The sequence below is a fragment of the Lynx canadensis genome, chromosome B1 (assembly GCF_007474595.2).
Source record: "Lynx canadensis isolate LIC74 chromosome B1, mLynCan4.pri.v2, whole genome shotgun sequence".
In the NCBI taxonomy this organism is placed as follows: domain Eukaryota; kingdom Metazoa; phylum Chordata; class Mammalia; order Carnivora; family Felidae; genus Lynx; species Lynx canadensis.
The window spans coordinates 49500735-49514898 of NC_044306.2; the positions used below are offsets into that span (position 1 = coordinate 49500735).

The following is a 14164-nucleotide window of genomic DNA, read 5'->3' on the forward strand; positions in this document are numbered from 1 at the left end:
CATTAGATACTCACTTATAGATCCGCTCTAATGAAAGAGTTTTCTCCCTGCTCTCAGGTGACTCACCAGTGATCTAATCACCACACACACATGGCTTTTTTTTTAAAGACTATTTTCTGTTACTTGAGATACTTCAGTGTTTTTTCACTTCCTTGGAATATTGCACTTAATAAACTTTTGCTAAAGGAGTAAATAAGTATCCTTTCTTGACTATGAGATTATAGTTTACTGATTTTTCTACCATGTGTTTAGAAGTTTCTTTTCCGTCTGTGTTGGCTATCCACCCTAATTACACAAGTCTTTTATTTCTAGTGAACATTCCTACTTTTTGTTTATTTTTGTCAGTTTCTTTAATTTAGCACATCTAAAGTAAACGCTAACATCTTAAAACCAGCTCCTACGCAGATGTCCTCTTTGCCTGATTGTGTTAACCTTCACCCAGGTTAGTGTCCCACTCTAGTGTCCTCTTCAAATTGTTTTTGTAGGTCCAATCAGGATTAACTTTGCCTACTCTCTTCATCATGACTCTCCTTTCATTTCCACTACCAACTCCGTAACCATCTCTTTTTAAACTTAATTCTAGACTACTGCAGTAGCTAATACTTTCAGCCTCTTTTTATCCCTTACTGGGTTAATTGTCCTTGTTTTATCTTTATCATGTCATTTCCCTGTACAGGAAACTTTCAGCATGTCCCCAGTGTTTATGGAATTAAGTGCAAATTCCTCAGCCCATTATGTAAAGTCTCTCCATCTGGCTTCAACTGTCCCCAACTTTTTAAATTTCTGTCCCTTTACCCTGAAAATCTGCTTTCTGTCAGATCTACCCATATATGTTAAAATATGTGTATTCCTGCTTCACATAAGCCCACCTATTTGCTCTCAGTGGCATCACCATGTCTTACTGCCTGTCTGAAGCCAACTCTTTCTGTGCCTGTTTTCCATGACTGTCTCCCCAGCACACAGTGGGATCCTTTCTTGAGCTTTGAACACATTCATTATTGTATGTGTGTTGTATCACATAGGTTTTTTATCACTTACACATTCAATTTTTGTGCATGCCTGTCTGCAAACATGCCAACATAGGGCATGAACAACTATGCCTTATACTTCCTGGCATACCAAGCACTTAGGTTCTCTCTACGAATCAGGTACTGGGTAACAGTTCTTGAAAATGATGCAAACACCTCACAATAATTTTAGATGGACTAAAATCAGAAATTAAGGTGACTGTTAGGGTTTGCTAGCAGCAAAGAAACAAGAACCGATTCAACTGTAGAGAAAAGCAAGGAATTATTAGTTGTACTAAAGGTTATTTCTAGGGATTAGGGATAGAGTTACAGTCAGGAAGGGATAATGGATCCTCTGAAGTCCTGATCATTTTCTGTTTCTTGGAGTGTAGTAACACAAGTGTTTGCTTCCTAAATGTTAAAGTGTATTTATGTTTTATGTTCTGTTGTTTATAATATTTTAGAATACATTTTAAAACACTTTTAAAATGTATGTACCTTATTTCCTGTTTGGTTCTGCATACCTTTCCTTTAAATTGTTTTTTGATTGTTTTTATTTTTGGTCTAAGAGTATGGCTTACAACCAGGCATTCTCCCCCCCTTCCCCCACCATCCCAGGGGACATTTCTTAATGTCAGAAGATGTTTTTTAGTTGTTACAAAGGAAGTGGGGTGCTGGTGAGTAGAGGCCAGTGATGCTGCTAAACATCCTACAATATAGTGAACAGTCCCTTGCAACAGAATTACCCTGATCCTAGATGCTATGGTGTTAAGGTTGAGAAAAGGGTAGAATTCTATGAAGCTGGAGCACTAATTTGAATGAGACCTACCTTCTGTCACTATCCTGGGACCCTTTCTTAGTCATCTTGTTTTCTTTCTGGTACTCCAGGGTAAGAAGAGGTTATTGATGCATTTTCCTGATTTTCTTCTATTCTCCTGTTGTTCAACAAATGTTAAAGCCAGTGTTGTCACCTGGTGAAAGGATAGGGGGATGACAGGAGTTGATGGTGTATTTATAGGTCATTCTTTTGGTAGATTGTCTTGAAATCTTATGATCTTGATAATGATGGATGCTTTACTTTCAGGGTGAAACCAGGACAGCTGCTAAATATGGCCTTTCAGCACAGCCCCGCCTGGTGGATATCATTGCTGCAGTCCCCACCTCAGTATCGAAAGGTTTTGGTCCCCAAGTTAAAGGCAAAACCCATCAGAACTGCCAGTGGGTAAGTGGTTTGATTTACGAAACATTGGTTGTGTTTCTGCTCTGCAGAAATCCTTGCCTCCGGGTAATATGCAGTTAGGTGAAAATGAAGGATTTGGTTTAATAAATTCATATATTTTAACATGTGCTACAGTAGAGACCTGTGCAGAATGTTATGAGGGCACGGTGAGGAAAAACATTTATTGTGCTTAAAGGAGTAGATGATGTTTTATGTCCTTAAAAGTATAAATTGAGGCTTGGTGACTGTCACAATATGATAAATATTATTGGCCATTTTAAGCTCATGGCTTTCAATACAATAGATACTTGTAAAAGTTACTTTATTTTTTAATGTTTTTATTTATTTTTGAGACAGAGACAGAGCATGAGCAGGGGAGGGGCAGAGAGAGGGGGAGACACAGAATCTGAAGTGGGCTCCAGCTCTGAGCTGTCAGCGGGGCTCGAACTCATGGAGTGTGAGATCATGACCTAAGCTGAAGTTGATGCTCAACCGACTGAGCCACCCATGCACCCCTGAGAAGTTACTTTTAAGAGGTAGTTAACGAGGGGCACCCTGGGTAGCTCAGTCGGTTAAGTGTCCAACTCTTGATATTGGCCCAGGTCATAATTTCATGGTTTGTGAGATTGAGCACCGCGTTGGGCTCTGTGCTGGCAGCATGGAACCTGCTTGGAATTCTCTCTCCCTCTTTCTTTGCCCCTCCCCTGCTCGTGCTCTCTCGCTCTCTCTCAAAATAAACTTTAAAAGATAAATAATATAAAAGATAGTTAATGGTGCAAAGTCATTCTATATACGGTATTTGTGAAGCAACTAACATAATTGGGAGCTCTATGGAAATCCAGAGGAAAAGGTGGCCTGGTAGTAAGGAGACTAGGGAAAGCCCACAGAAAGCATGGCATTTGCTTGGCATATAAATAGTGCTCATATAAACAGAGAAGAGCAGTCTTGAGTAATAGGAGCAAGGTCACAGGGAACTAAGGTGCAGATAGAGCTGTTATAAGAGGTATGGTATGTGCAGGGAACAATGAGTACCTCAGGACTAACTAGAGTTGATAATTCATTTGAGAAAGCAGCAGGACATTAGGTTGAAGAGTTAGTTTGGGATCAACTTATAAAAGATCTTAAATGTCCTGCAAAGAAGCTGGATAATAAGAAACTGTTAAAGATATTTGAGAAGGAGAGTGATATATGAACAAAACAGATTTCAGAAATTTTGTTACAAGATGTAGAGTAGCTTGGAGCCAAAAAGACCATTTAAGATACTCTTGGTTTAATCTAGGTGTGAAATGTGTTAAAAGCTGGAATTAGGGGGGCGCCTGGGTGGCGCAGTCGGTTAAGCGTCCGACTTCAGCCAGGTCACGATCTCGCGGTCCGTGAGTTCGAGCCCCGCGTCAGGCTCTGGGCTGATGGCTCAGAGCCTGGAGCCTGTTTCCGATTCTGTGTCCTCCCTCTCTCTCTGCCCCTCCCCCGTTCATGCTCTGTCTCTCTCTGTCCCAAAAATAAATAAACGTTGAAAAAAAAAATAAAAAAAAAAAGCTGGAATTAGGGTAGGGGCTGTAGGATACAAAGAATAAGTGTGAAAGATACGATTTGGACCCTCTTAAAACATGGTACTCAAAATTGAATTGTGTGTTCCTGATATGATCATAGAACTTCAGTCTGTTATTTGGATGGGAGTATTATACTTGTAGTAATTACAGTTTATGTTGACTTATTTGATGGCCATATCTCCTGGATTGTATTACATTTGTGGCTAATTAAACCCTAAATTTTATACACAATGTATCACCAATCCTGGTCTCTTCTCCTTTGTACTTCAGGTTTCTGTTTTATTTATTCATACCTGGTGTAAAGGGTTCTTTAAGAAAAACTAATATAGTTGAACAACGTGGGTTTGACTGCATGGGTCCACTTAATAGGCAGATTTTTTCCAACGTATATAGTACTGTAAATGTATTTTCTTTATGGTTTTCTTGATATTTTCTTTTTTCTAGCTTATTTATTGTAAGAATATAGCATATAATACATATACAAAATATGTATTAATAGACAGTTTCTTTTACCAGTAAGGCTTCTAATCAACAGTAGACTATTCCAGTAGTTAAGTGTTGGGGGAGTCAAAAGTTATATGCAAATTTTCAACTGAGTTGAGGTGTTATTGCCCCTAACTCCTGCTTTGTTCAAGGGTCAACTATAGTTTCAAACCCTTCACCTCTCATTTTTCCCTTCAGCTCAACCACTTTTAACTCTTAGCTGATTTCTTGGCATTTACTTCCATATCCCTAAATAAACCACTTTATAGATAAGTCTTCTATTCTTAGCTTCAGCATTAGGTATGAGCTTGCTGCTGTGCAAGACAAAGATTTAGCAACCTTTCAACCTGACTGATAAACCTGGCTTCCATGACCCCATTCTCTGTCCTTCTCCCCCTACCTCTGATTATTTCTTTCTTTGAGATCTATTCTTGTCCTGCTTGCCTCTAAAAATTGATGTTTTCTGTGGACCTGGCTCCACTGTTTTAGTACTGTACATGCCCTTTCTTGTGTTCTCATCCATTGATATTTCTAAGTATTGTTATGTGCTGCCTTCCAGCTCTGACCTCTCCCTAAGCTTCAGGCTCATGTCAAATGGTCTATCAAACATTTCTCTTTGACTGCCTGGATACCCTCAAGTATAACATAACCAAAACTAACTTCGAAATTGCTCATTCATCTTTCTCGTCCATGGTACCTCCATCCACTCAGTTTCCAAAAGATGTGAAATGTATTGTCCATTCCACAACCACTAGTAGGAATGTTTTCCGCCTCCATCCTTTTTTTTTTTTTTCTTAATGTTTATTTTTGAGAAGGAGGGAGAGAGAGAGCAGATGGGAGGGGCAGAGAGAGAGGGAGACAGAATCCTAAGCAAGCTCCATGCTGTCAGCACAGAGCCTCTTGGAGGGCTCAAACTCATGAACTGTGAGATCATGACCTGAACCAAAACCAAGAGTCGGATGCTTAACTGACTGAGCCACCCAGGCACCCCTGGCCTTCATTATTTCTTATTTAGACTATTCAGTCATTTCCTAACTAGTATATTTTGTCAAGGATGGATTTGGTGCAGGTAAGACAATATCATCAGAGTGAGCTGTTAAAAATATCAGAAGTACAGGGGAAGGTTGGAAGATGTCAGAGCAGGAGGACCCTCGACTCACCTCGTTCCACAAATACAAGTAGATTACTATCAATCATCCCAAGTACCTCAGAAATTGACCTGAAGAATTGCAAAACAAGCTATACAACTAAAGGTAGAGAAGAAGCCACACTGAAGAAGGTAAGAAGTGCGGAGATGCAGTTTGGAAGATAAATAGATCATGGCCACTGTGGTGGGGAGGGAGCTGCAGTCACAGAGAAAGGCAAGAGACAGAGTAACACTGTCACACAGGGAAGCCTGCAGGGAAAACAAATCCCCACAGCAATAGTCTTGGAAAGTGAGAGGGGCTGAATTTTGGGAGTTGTTACTACCAGCAGGACTTAAACCCTGGAATTTTAAAAGTCAGTGGGCTTGGCTGGGATAGAGCCCAGAAGGCATTGCATTGCTCCTAAAGGCAGGCAAACAACCTGTGATGTATAGCATGGAAACAGCAATATCAAGAGTGCGTGGGGCACACAGTGGGGAGGTTGTTTGCTCATCTTGGAGCATATCCCAGAGAGGCAGAGTTCAAGGAGAAACCCCTCCAGGAACAAAGGAACTGGCCAGTTGCCGTTTCCTTCCCCCATCCCTCAGCATAAGCATAGGGCCACCTGCAGCAACCAGCACAGTGCCCATACTGGCCACCTAACTGTTTACACCAAGCTCCACCTCCCTGGACTCCATGGGAACTGCCCTTCCTAGCCTTGCTTGCCTCAGTCCTGGCATGACCAGTCCCTTCCCCCAGGAGACTGGCTCATACTCCTGCTTATACTGTGTCTCCTGACTTGGGACTTTTGTGGAGCCTCCGTTCTGGCAGCAATGGCAACAGGTCTCATTTCACAAGCAGACCAGAGTATACCTAGTTAAAAACATGCCACATTCACTTTCTGGGGATTCCCAATATCCTGGCAGGTGGACTCCGCTTCTTCACAGGCAGCCTCTGGTCGCGGCGTACCAAGTTCCCCAGTCCTTCATGCCACAGGACCCCAGGCTCCTGGGCTGCTGCTCTGGCCCGTTCACCTCTACCGTCAACAGACTGATGGCCAAACTTGAAGAACTCCATTGACCGGCGCCAAACAGAACACCAGAGTATGGCTCATCTAGTTTCCCTAATACTCGTCCCAGCAATGGGCCGAAGCCTCTGAAAGAGGTAAAGTTGGGAAACTGCGGATTGCTAACAATCAAGGAAGGACTGAGGTGTCATTTACTTTGAATGAGGCTCTTGCAAATAGTCACGATATTGGCAGAAAACCAGCTTCTGTCAGCACTCCTAGAGAACATCCATTTGTCTTACAAGTGTTGGAGGACAGACCTTAACAGTCTTTACTGAGAGGCTCATCAAATAAACTTTCATTGGAAGGAATAGTCGTACAAAGAGCTGAATGCCAACCTGCTGCCAGTGAAAACTACATGAGATTAAAGAGATTGCAAATAGAAGAATCTTCCAAACCTGTAAGGCTATCACAACTGGACAAAGTTGTGACAACGAATTATAAACCTGTTGCTAATCATCAATACAATATTGAATATGAAAGGAAAAAGAAAGATGGAAAACGAGCTCAAGCTGATAAACATGTTTTAGACATGCTATTTTCAGCATTTGAGAAACATCAGTATTACAGTCGTAAGGATTTGGTGGACATCACAAAACAACTTGTGGGGTACCTAAAGGAAATCTTGAAAGAAATTGGTGTTCAGAATGTAAAAGGAATCCACAAAAACACATGGGAGCTGAAGCCAGAGTATAGACAGTATCAAAGAGAAGAAAAGAGCGATTAAGAAGACTCTCAGCCAACATGCTAACAGAACAACTAAAAAGTGATGTGCTAAGGAAACACCATTGGTATCAAATACTTGAGTTCCATCTGTTATAGGGGTAAAATGACTGGAAATTTAATTTCCCTACATTTTTTAAACAACAATTCTTGTTACTTAAGTGTTTTTTGATGAAAAAATTTATAGGCCTGCATTAAACTAGATTATTCAGGAGCGGGTGTGGGGTTGGGGAGGTTAAGAAGGTTTTTCTTTTTTAAATATTGACTCTTAAAGTGTAAAATTAGGAAATGATTTCTAAATGAGGACTCTCTGTCCTTGTCTTATCTCCACAGAGTTGAGGTAATGCAAATCCAAAGTGAATGGTAAAGCAAGAAAAAGTACTACAGAAAGTCTTAAAAGGAATAAAAAGCCAAAATTCCTTTTTCTGGAAAAAAAAAACAAAACACGCACCACATTCAGGTCAGGGACCAAACACTGTTCACAAAAGGCAAAGAGAGCCTTTGCAGACAGTTGGCCTGAAGTATAGAGTAGCCAGGACAAAATAACACACCAAATGCAGCACATTTTGGAGACGTTCCCAAAAGCACCTGGCCCTGGGGAGCAGTGGACTCTACACAGCAGGGCAGTACAGGACCTCATCTTCGTAAGGCCATTACCCTTAAGAACAGGAGATGTAGCTGACTTACCTAACATACAGAAAGAGGCACAGACTTAGACAAAATGAGAAGACAGAGAAATTTATCCCAAATGAAAGAACAGGACAAGGCCATGGCCAGAGATCTAAGCAAAACAAATATGAGTAACACACCTAAAGCAATGATTGTAATGATACTCACTGGACTTGAGAAAAGACTGGAAGACATGAGTGAGATATTTAACACAGATTTCAGGAATACATAGCAGAGATAAAGGGCTCAATAAATGAAATGAGAAACATGCTGGATGGAATGAACAGCAGGCTGGAAGAAGCAGAGGAACAGATTAATGACCTACAAGACAAAATAATGGAAGTAATCAAGCTGAACAAAAGAGAGGAAAAAAATTATGCAAAATTGGAATAGACTTAAGGAACTCAGTGACTCCATCAAACATAATAACTAACATTCATATTATAGGAGGCTCAGAAAAAGAAGAGAAAGGGGAGGCAGAGAATTTATTTAAAGAAACAATAGCTGAAAACTTCCCTAATTTGGGGAAGGAAACAGGTATCTACATCCAGGAGGCACAGAGAACCCGCAACAAAAGCAGATCTAAGACAAGACATACTGTAATTAAAATTAAAATTAAAATTAAAAAAGTAATGGTTAAAAAAAAAAATCTTAAAAGCAGCAACAGAAAACCAGTTATATACAAGGGAAACCTGTAAGGCTATCAGATTTTTCAGCAGTAATCTTGCAAGCCAGAAGGGAGTGGCATGATATTCAAAGTGCTGAATAGGAAGAATCTGCAGCCAAGAATACCCTATGCAGTAAGACTGTCATTCAGAATAGAAGAAGACTGGTTAAAGAGTTTCTCAAACAAAAAACTAAAGGAGTTTGTGACCACTATGCTAGCCTTAAAAGAAACATTCAAGAGGACTCTTGGAGTGGAAAGAAAAGACCAAAAGTGGCAGTATATAGGTAAGAAACACAAAAGCAGTAACAATGAATATTTCTCTCAAAAATCAGTTAAGGAACTCACAAATAAAAGGATATAAATATTCACCATATACCTAAAACGTGTAGAGAAGAGGAGTAAAGAATGGAATCAAACTAAAACCACCATCAACTTAATATAGACTGCTGTATGCTGTAGATGTTACATACAAACCTAATAGTAACCACAAATCAAAAATTACTAATAGATATGCAAAGGATAAAGAGAAAGGAATCCAAATGTGTATCACTAAAGAAAACTAGCAAACCATGAAAGAGAAAAAAGAAAGGATCAGAAAAAAACTTCAGGAACAACCACAAAACAAGTAATAAAATGGTTATAAATACATATCCATCAATAATCACTTTGAATATAATGGACTAAATGTTCCAATCAAAAGACATATGGTGACAGAATGGATTAAAAAACAAGACTCACCTATACGCTGCTTACAGGAGATTCATTTTAGACCTAAAGACACCTGCAGACTGAAAGTGAGGGGATGGAGAAACATCTATCATACAAATGGATGTCAAAGGAAAGCCAGAGTAACAGTATTTGTAAAAAGAAAGAAAGAAAGAAAAGAAAGAAAGAAAGAAAAAAATAAAGAGAAATAAAAAATAAGTTTACATGGAATATACTCCAGAATAGTTCACATGTTAGGCCAAAAAGCAAGCCTCAACAAATTCAAGAAGATTGAAGATCTGCCATGCATCTTTTTTGATCATAATGGTGTGAAACTAGAAATCAACCACAAGAAAAAAATCTGGAAAGACCACAAATACATGGAGGTTATATAACGTGCTAAACAATGAATAAATGGACCAACCAGGAAGTAAAAGAAAAAATAAAACATACATGAACACAAAAATGAAAACACAATGATCCAAACCTTTAGGATGCAGCAAAAGCAGTTCTAAGAGGGAAGTTTATAGCAATACAGACCTACCTCAAGAAGCAAGAAAAATCTCAAAATAACCACCTAAACTTACACCAAAAGAGCTAGAAAAAGAACAACAAATGAAACCTAGAACCAACAGAAGGACGGAAATAATAAAGATTAGAACAGAAATAAATGATATAGAAACTAAGAAAACAAACAGATTAATGAAACCAGGAGCTGGTTCTTTGGGGGAAAAAAATCAGTAAAATTGATAAACTTCTAGCCAGACTTATCAAGGAAAAACAGGAGAAAGGAATCAAAATCACAAATGAGAGAGGAGAAATAACAATCAAAGCAACAGAAATTCAATTATATGAGAATATTATGAAGAACTATATGCCCACAAATTGGACAGCCTACAAGAAATAAATTCCTAGAGACATATAAACTACCAAAACTGAAATAGGAAGAAATTTGCATAGACCTATTACCAGCAAAGAAATTGAGTCAGTAATAAAAAAATCTCCTGACAAACAAAAGTCCAGGACCAGAAGTCTTCATAGGCAAACCAAACATTTAAAGAAGAGTTAATACCTATTCTTCTCCAACTATTTCAAAAAACAAAAGGGAAGGAAAACTCCCAAGTCTAGTCTATGAGACCAATATTACCCTGATACCAAAACCAGATAAAGACACCACTAAAAAAGAGATCTATAGGCCAATATTCCTGATGAACATAGATGCAAAAATCTTCAACAAAATACTAGCAAACCAAATCCAACAATATATTAAAATCATTCACCATGATTAAGTGGGATTTATTCCTGGATTTCAAGGGTGATTCAGTGTTCGCAAATCAACACGATACATCACATCAATAGAGAAAGGAAAAGAACCATGTGATCATTTCTGTAAACCCAGAAAAAGCATTTGACAAAATACAACATCCATTCATGATAAAAGCCCTTAACAAAGTAGGTTTAGAGAGAACATACCTCAACATAATAAAGGCCATATAGGAAAAACCCACAGCTAACATTCATCTTTAATGAGGAAAAACTGAGAGATTCCCCTAAAGTAAGGAACAAAATAAGGATGTAGTCTCTTATTCAGCATAGTACTAGAAGACCTAGCAGCAGCAATCATACAACAAAAAGAAAGGCAAGGCATCCAAATCAGTAAGGAAGAAGTAAAACTTTCACTATTTGCAGATGACATGATACTCTACGTAGAAAACCCAAAAGGCCACCGAAAAACTGCTAGAACTGATAAACAAATTCGTTAAAGTTGCAAGATACAAATATGGTGCATTTTTATACACCAATAATGAAGCATCAGAAAGTGAAATTAAGAAAACAATCCCACTTACAATGACGCCAAAAATAATAAAATACCTAGAAATGAACCTAACCAAAGAGATGAAAGATCTATACGCTGAAAACTGTAAAACACTGATGAAAGAAATTGAAGGTGACAGAAAGGAAAGACATTCCATGGTCATGGATTAGAAGAATAAATATTGTTAAAATCTCTATACACCTAAAACAATGTACACATTTAATGTAGTCCCTATGAAAATACCAATAACATTTTTCTCAGAAATAGAACAAACGATCCTAAAATTTGTATGGAATCACTAAAGACCCCAAATAGCCGAAACAGTCTTGGAAAAGAAAAGCAAAGCTGGAGGCATCACAGTTCCAGATTTCAAGTTGCGTTACAAAGCTGTAGTAATCAAAACAGCATGATACTGGCACAAAAATAGACATGTAGATCAATGGAACAGAATAGGAAACCCAGAAATAAACCCACAACTGTATGGTCAATTAATGTTTGATAGGACAGGAGAGAATATCCATTGGGTGAAAGTCTCTTGAAGAAATGGTGTTGGGAAAACTGGACCACTTACACCATACACAAAAATAAATTCAAAATGGATTAAAGACCTAAATGTGAGACCTGAAACCATAAAAATCCTAGAAGAGAACACCGACAGCAACTTCTTTGACATCGCCCGTAGCAACTTCTAGTCTCCTGAGACAAGGAAAACAAAGGCAAGAATAAACTGTTGTGGCTACGACAAAATTAAAAGCTTCTGCACATGAAAGGAAACAGTCAACAAAACTAAGAGGCAACCTGCTGAATGGGAGAAGATATTTACTAATGGCATATCTGATGAAGGGTTAGTATCCAAAATATATATAGAACTGGTAAAACTCAACACCCAAAAAACAAATAATCCAATTAAAAATGGGCAGAAGACATGAACAGACATTTCTCTAAAGAAGACATCCAGATAGCCAACAGATGCATGAAAGGATGCTCATCATCACTTATTAGGGAAATGCAAATCAAAACTACAATGAGTTATCTCCTCACACCAGTTAGAATGGCTATAATCAACAACACAAATAGCAGGTGTTGGCAAGGATGTGGAGAAAAACAAACCCTTTTGTACTGCTAGTGGAAATACAAACTGGTGCAGCCACTGTGGGAAATAGTAGGGAGGTTCCTCAAAAATTTAAAAATGGAACTACCCTATGATCTAGGAATCACACTACTGGGTATTTACCCAAAGAATACAAAAACACTAATTCAAAAGGGTACATGCACCCCTTGTTTATTGCAGCATATTTACAATAGCCAAATTGTGAAAGCAGCCCAAGTGTCTATTGATCAATGAGTGGATAGAGATATGGTGTGTGTACACACACACGCGCGCACGCATGCACGCTGGAATATTATTCAGCCAAAAAAATGAGAAATCTTGCCATTTGCAACAACATGGATGGAGCTAGAGAGTATAATGCTAAGTGAAATAAGAAAAAGACAAATACCATATGATTTCGTATGTGGAATTTAAGAAACAAATGAGCAAAGGGAAAAAAGAGATACAAATGAAGAAACTGACTTTAAGTATATAGTACAAACTGATCGTTACCGGAGGGAAGGGGTTTGGGGGGATGTGTTAACTAGGTGATGAAGATTAAGGAGTGCATTTGTGACAAGCACTGGATGATGAATAGAATTGTTGAATCACCATATGGTATACCTGAAACTAATATAGCACTGGATGCTAACTAACTGGAATTAAAATAAAAATTTTTTAAAATTAAAATATAAAAGTATCAGAGGTACATATACAGCTGACTGTCATTCCCTGTCTGCTATGCATCCTATCCTTCATGCTTTTATTCCTGCCATTACTCTGGTGGTGATTTTTTACTTTTTTTAACAGCAGTTTTAGGTTTACCTAAAAAATGAGCAGAAAGTACACAGGGTTCCCATATACTTCCTTTCCTCCCTTCCCAGGTTGCCCTTGCATTGATTTGGTACATATGTTATAATTGATAAACCAGTATTACTACCTTGTTATTAAATGAAGCCTATAGTTTATATTAGGGTCACTTATAGTGGTGTGTATTCTTTGGGTTTTAGAAAATGCATAATGTCATGTATCCACCATTACAGGATCATATGGAATATTTCCCCTGCCCTAAAGCTCCCCTATTCATCCTTTACTGTGTTCCAAACTTCTGGCAACCACTGATTTATTTACTGTCTATAGTTTTACCTTTTCCATAATGTCATGTAGTTGGAATCAAACAGTATGCGTAGCCTTTTCGGATTGCCTTCTTTCACTTAGCAATATGCATTTAAAGCTATGCCATGTCTTTTTAGTGGCTTGATACAGTTCATTTCCTTTTAGAAGTGCACAATATTCCACTGTCTTTACCACAGTTTATCCATTCTCCTGTTGAAGGACATCTAGGTTACTTCTAAATTTTGACAGTTACGAACAATGCTGCTATAAACATTGTCTGAAGAGTTTTGTGTACACCTAAGTTTTCCACTCATTTGGGTAAATACCTAGAAGCATGATTTCTGGATCATACAGTGAGACTAGATTGAGCTTTGTGAAATTGCCAAACTGTCTTCCAAAGTGGCTGTATCATTTTGCATTCCCACCAACAATGAGAGTTCCTGTTTCTCCACATGCTTGCCAGCATTTGGTGTTGTGAGTGTTCTGGACTTTGGCCATTCTGATAGGTGTGTGGTAAGTAGTATTTCATTCTAGTTTGCAATCCCCAGATGACATATATTGAGTATCTTTCATATTCTCATTTGTCATTGGTATATCTTATTTGATGAGTTGTCTGTTTGGATCTTTTGCTCTTATTCCTATTGGGTTGTTTTCCTATTCTAAAACTGTAAGAGTTCTTTGTATATTTATGATACATATCTTTTATCAGACGTGTTTTGCATATGTTTTCTCTGAGTATGGGTCTTTTCATTCTCTTAAGAGTTTCTCAGAGCAGAACTTCCAAATTTTAATGTAGTCCAACTTACTAATTTTTTCTTTCATGGATCTTTCTTTTGGTGTTGATCTAAAAACTCATTGTAAAACCCAAGGTGACCTAGATTTTCTCCTGTATTATCTTCTAGAAGTTTTATAGTTTTGACTTTACATGT

The 14164-nt window shown here is 38.2% G+C and overlaps 1 protein-coding gene and 1 pseudogene across 1 annotated transcript in view; both read left to right on the plus strand.

Moving 5' to 3' along the window:
• ELP3 (elongator acetyltransferase complex subunit 3) overlaps positions 1–14164 on the plus strand; it is a 98989-nt gene that overhangs the window by 4067 nt on the left and 80758 nt on the right. The window contains exon 3 of the mRNA XM_030312676.2: positions 2092–2229. Within this exon, the coding sequence (XP_030168536.1) occupies positions 2117–2229 (113 nt within the window). The 5' untranslated portion in view covers positions 2092–2116. The remainder of the gene's footprint in view (positions 1–2091; positions 2230–14164) is intronic.
• On the plus strand, positions 5391–8141 carry LOC115511665 (annotated as a pseudogene).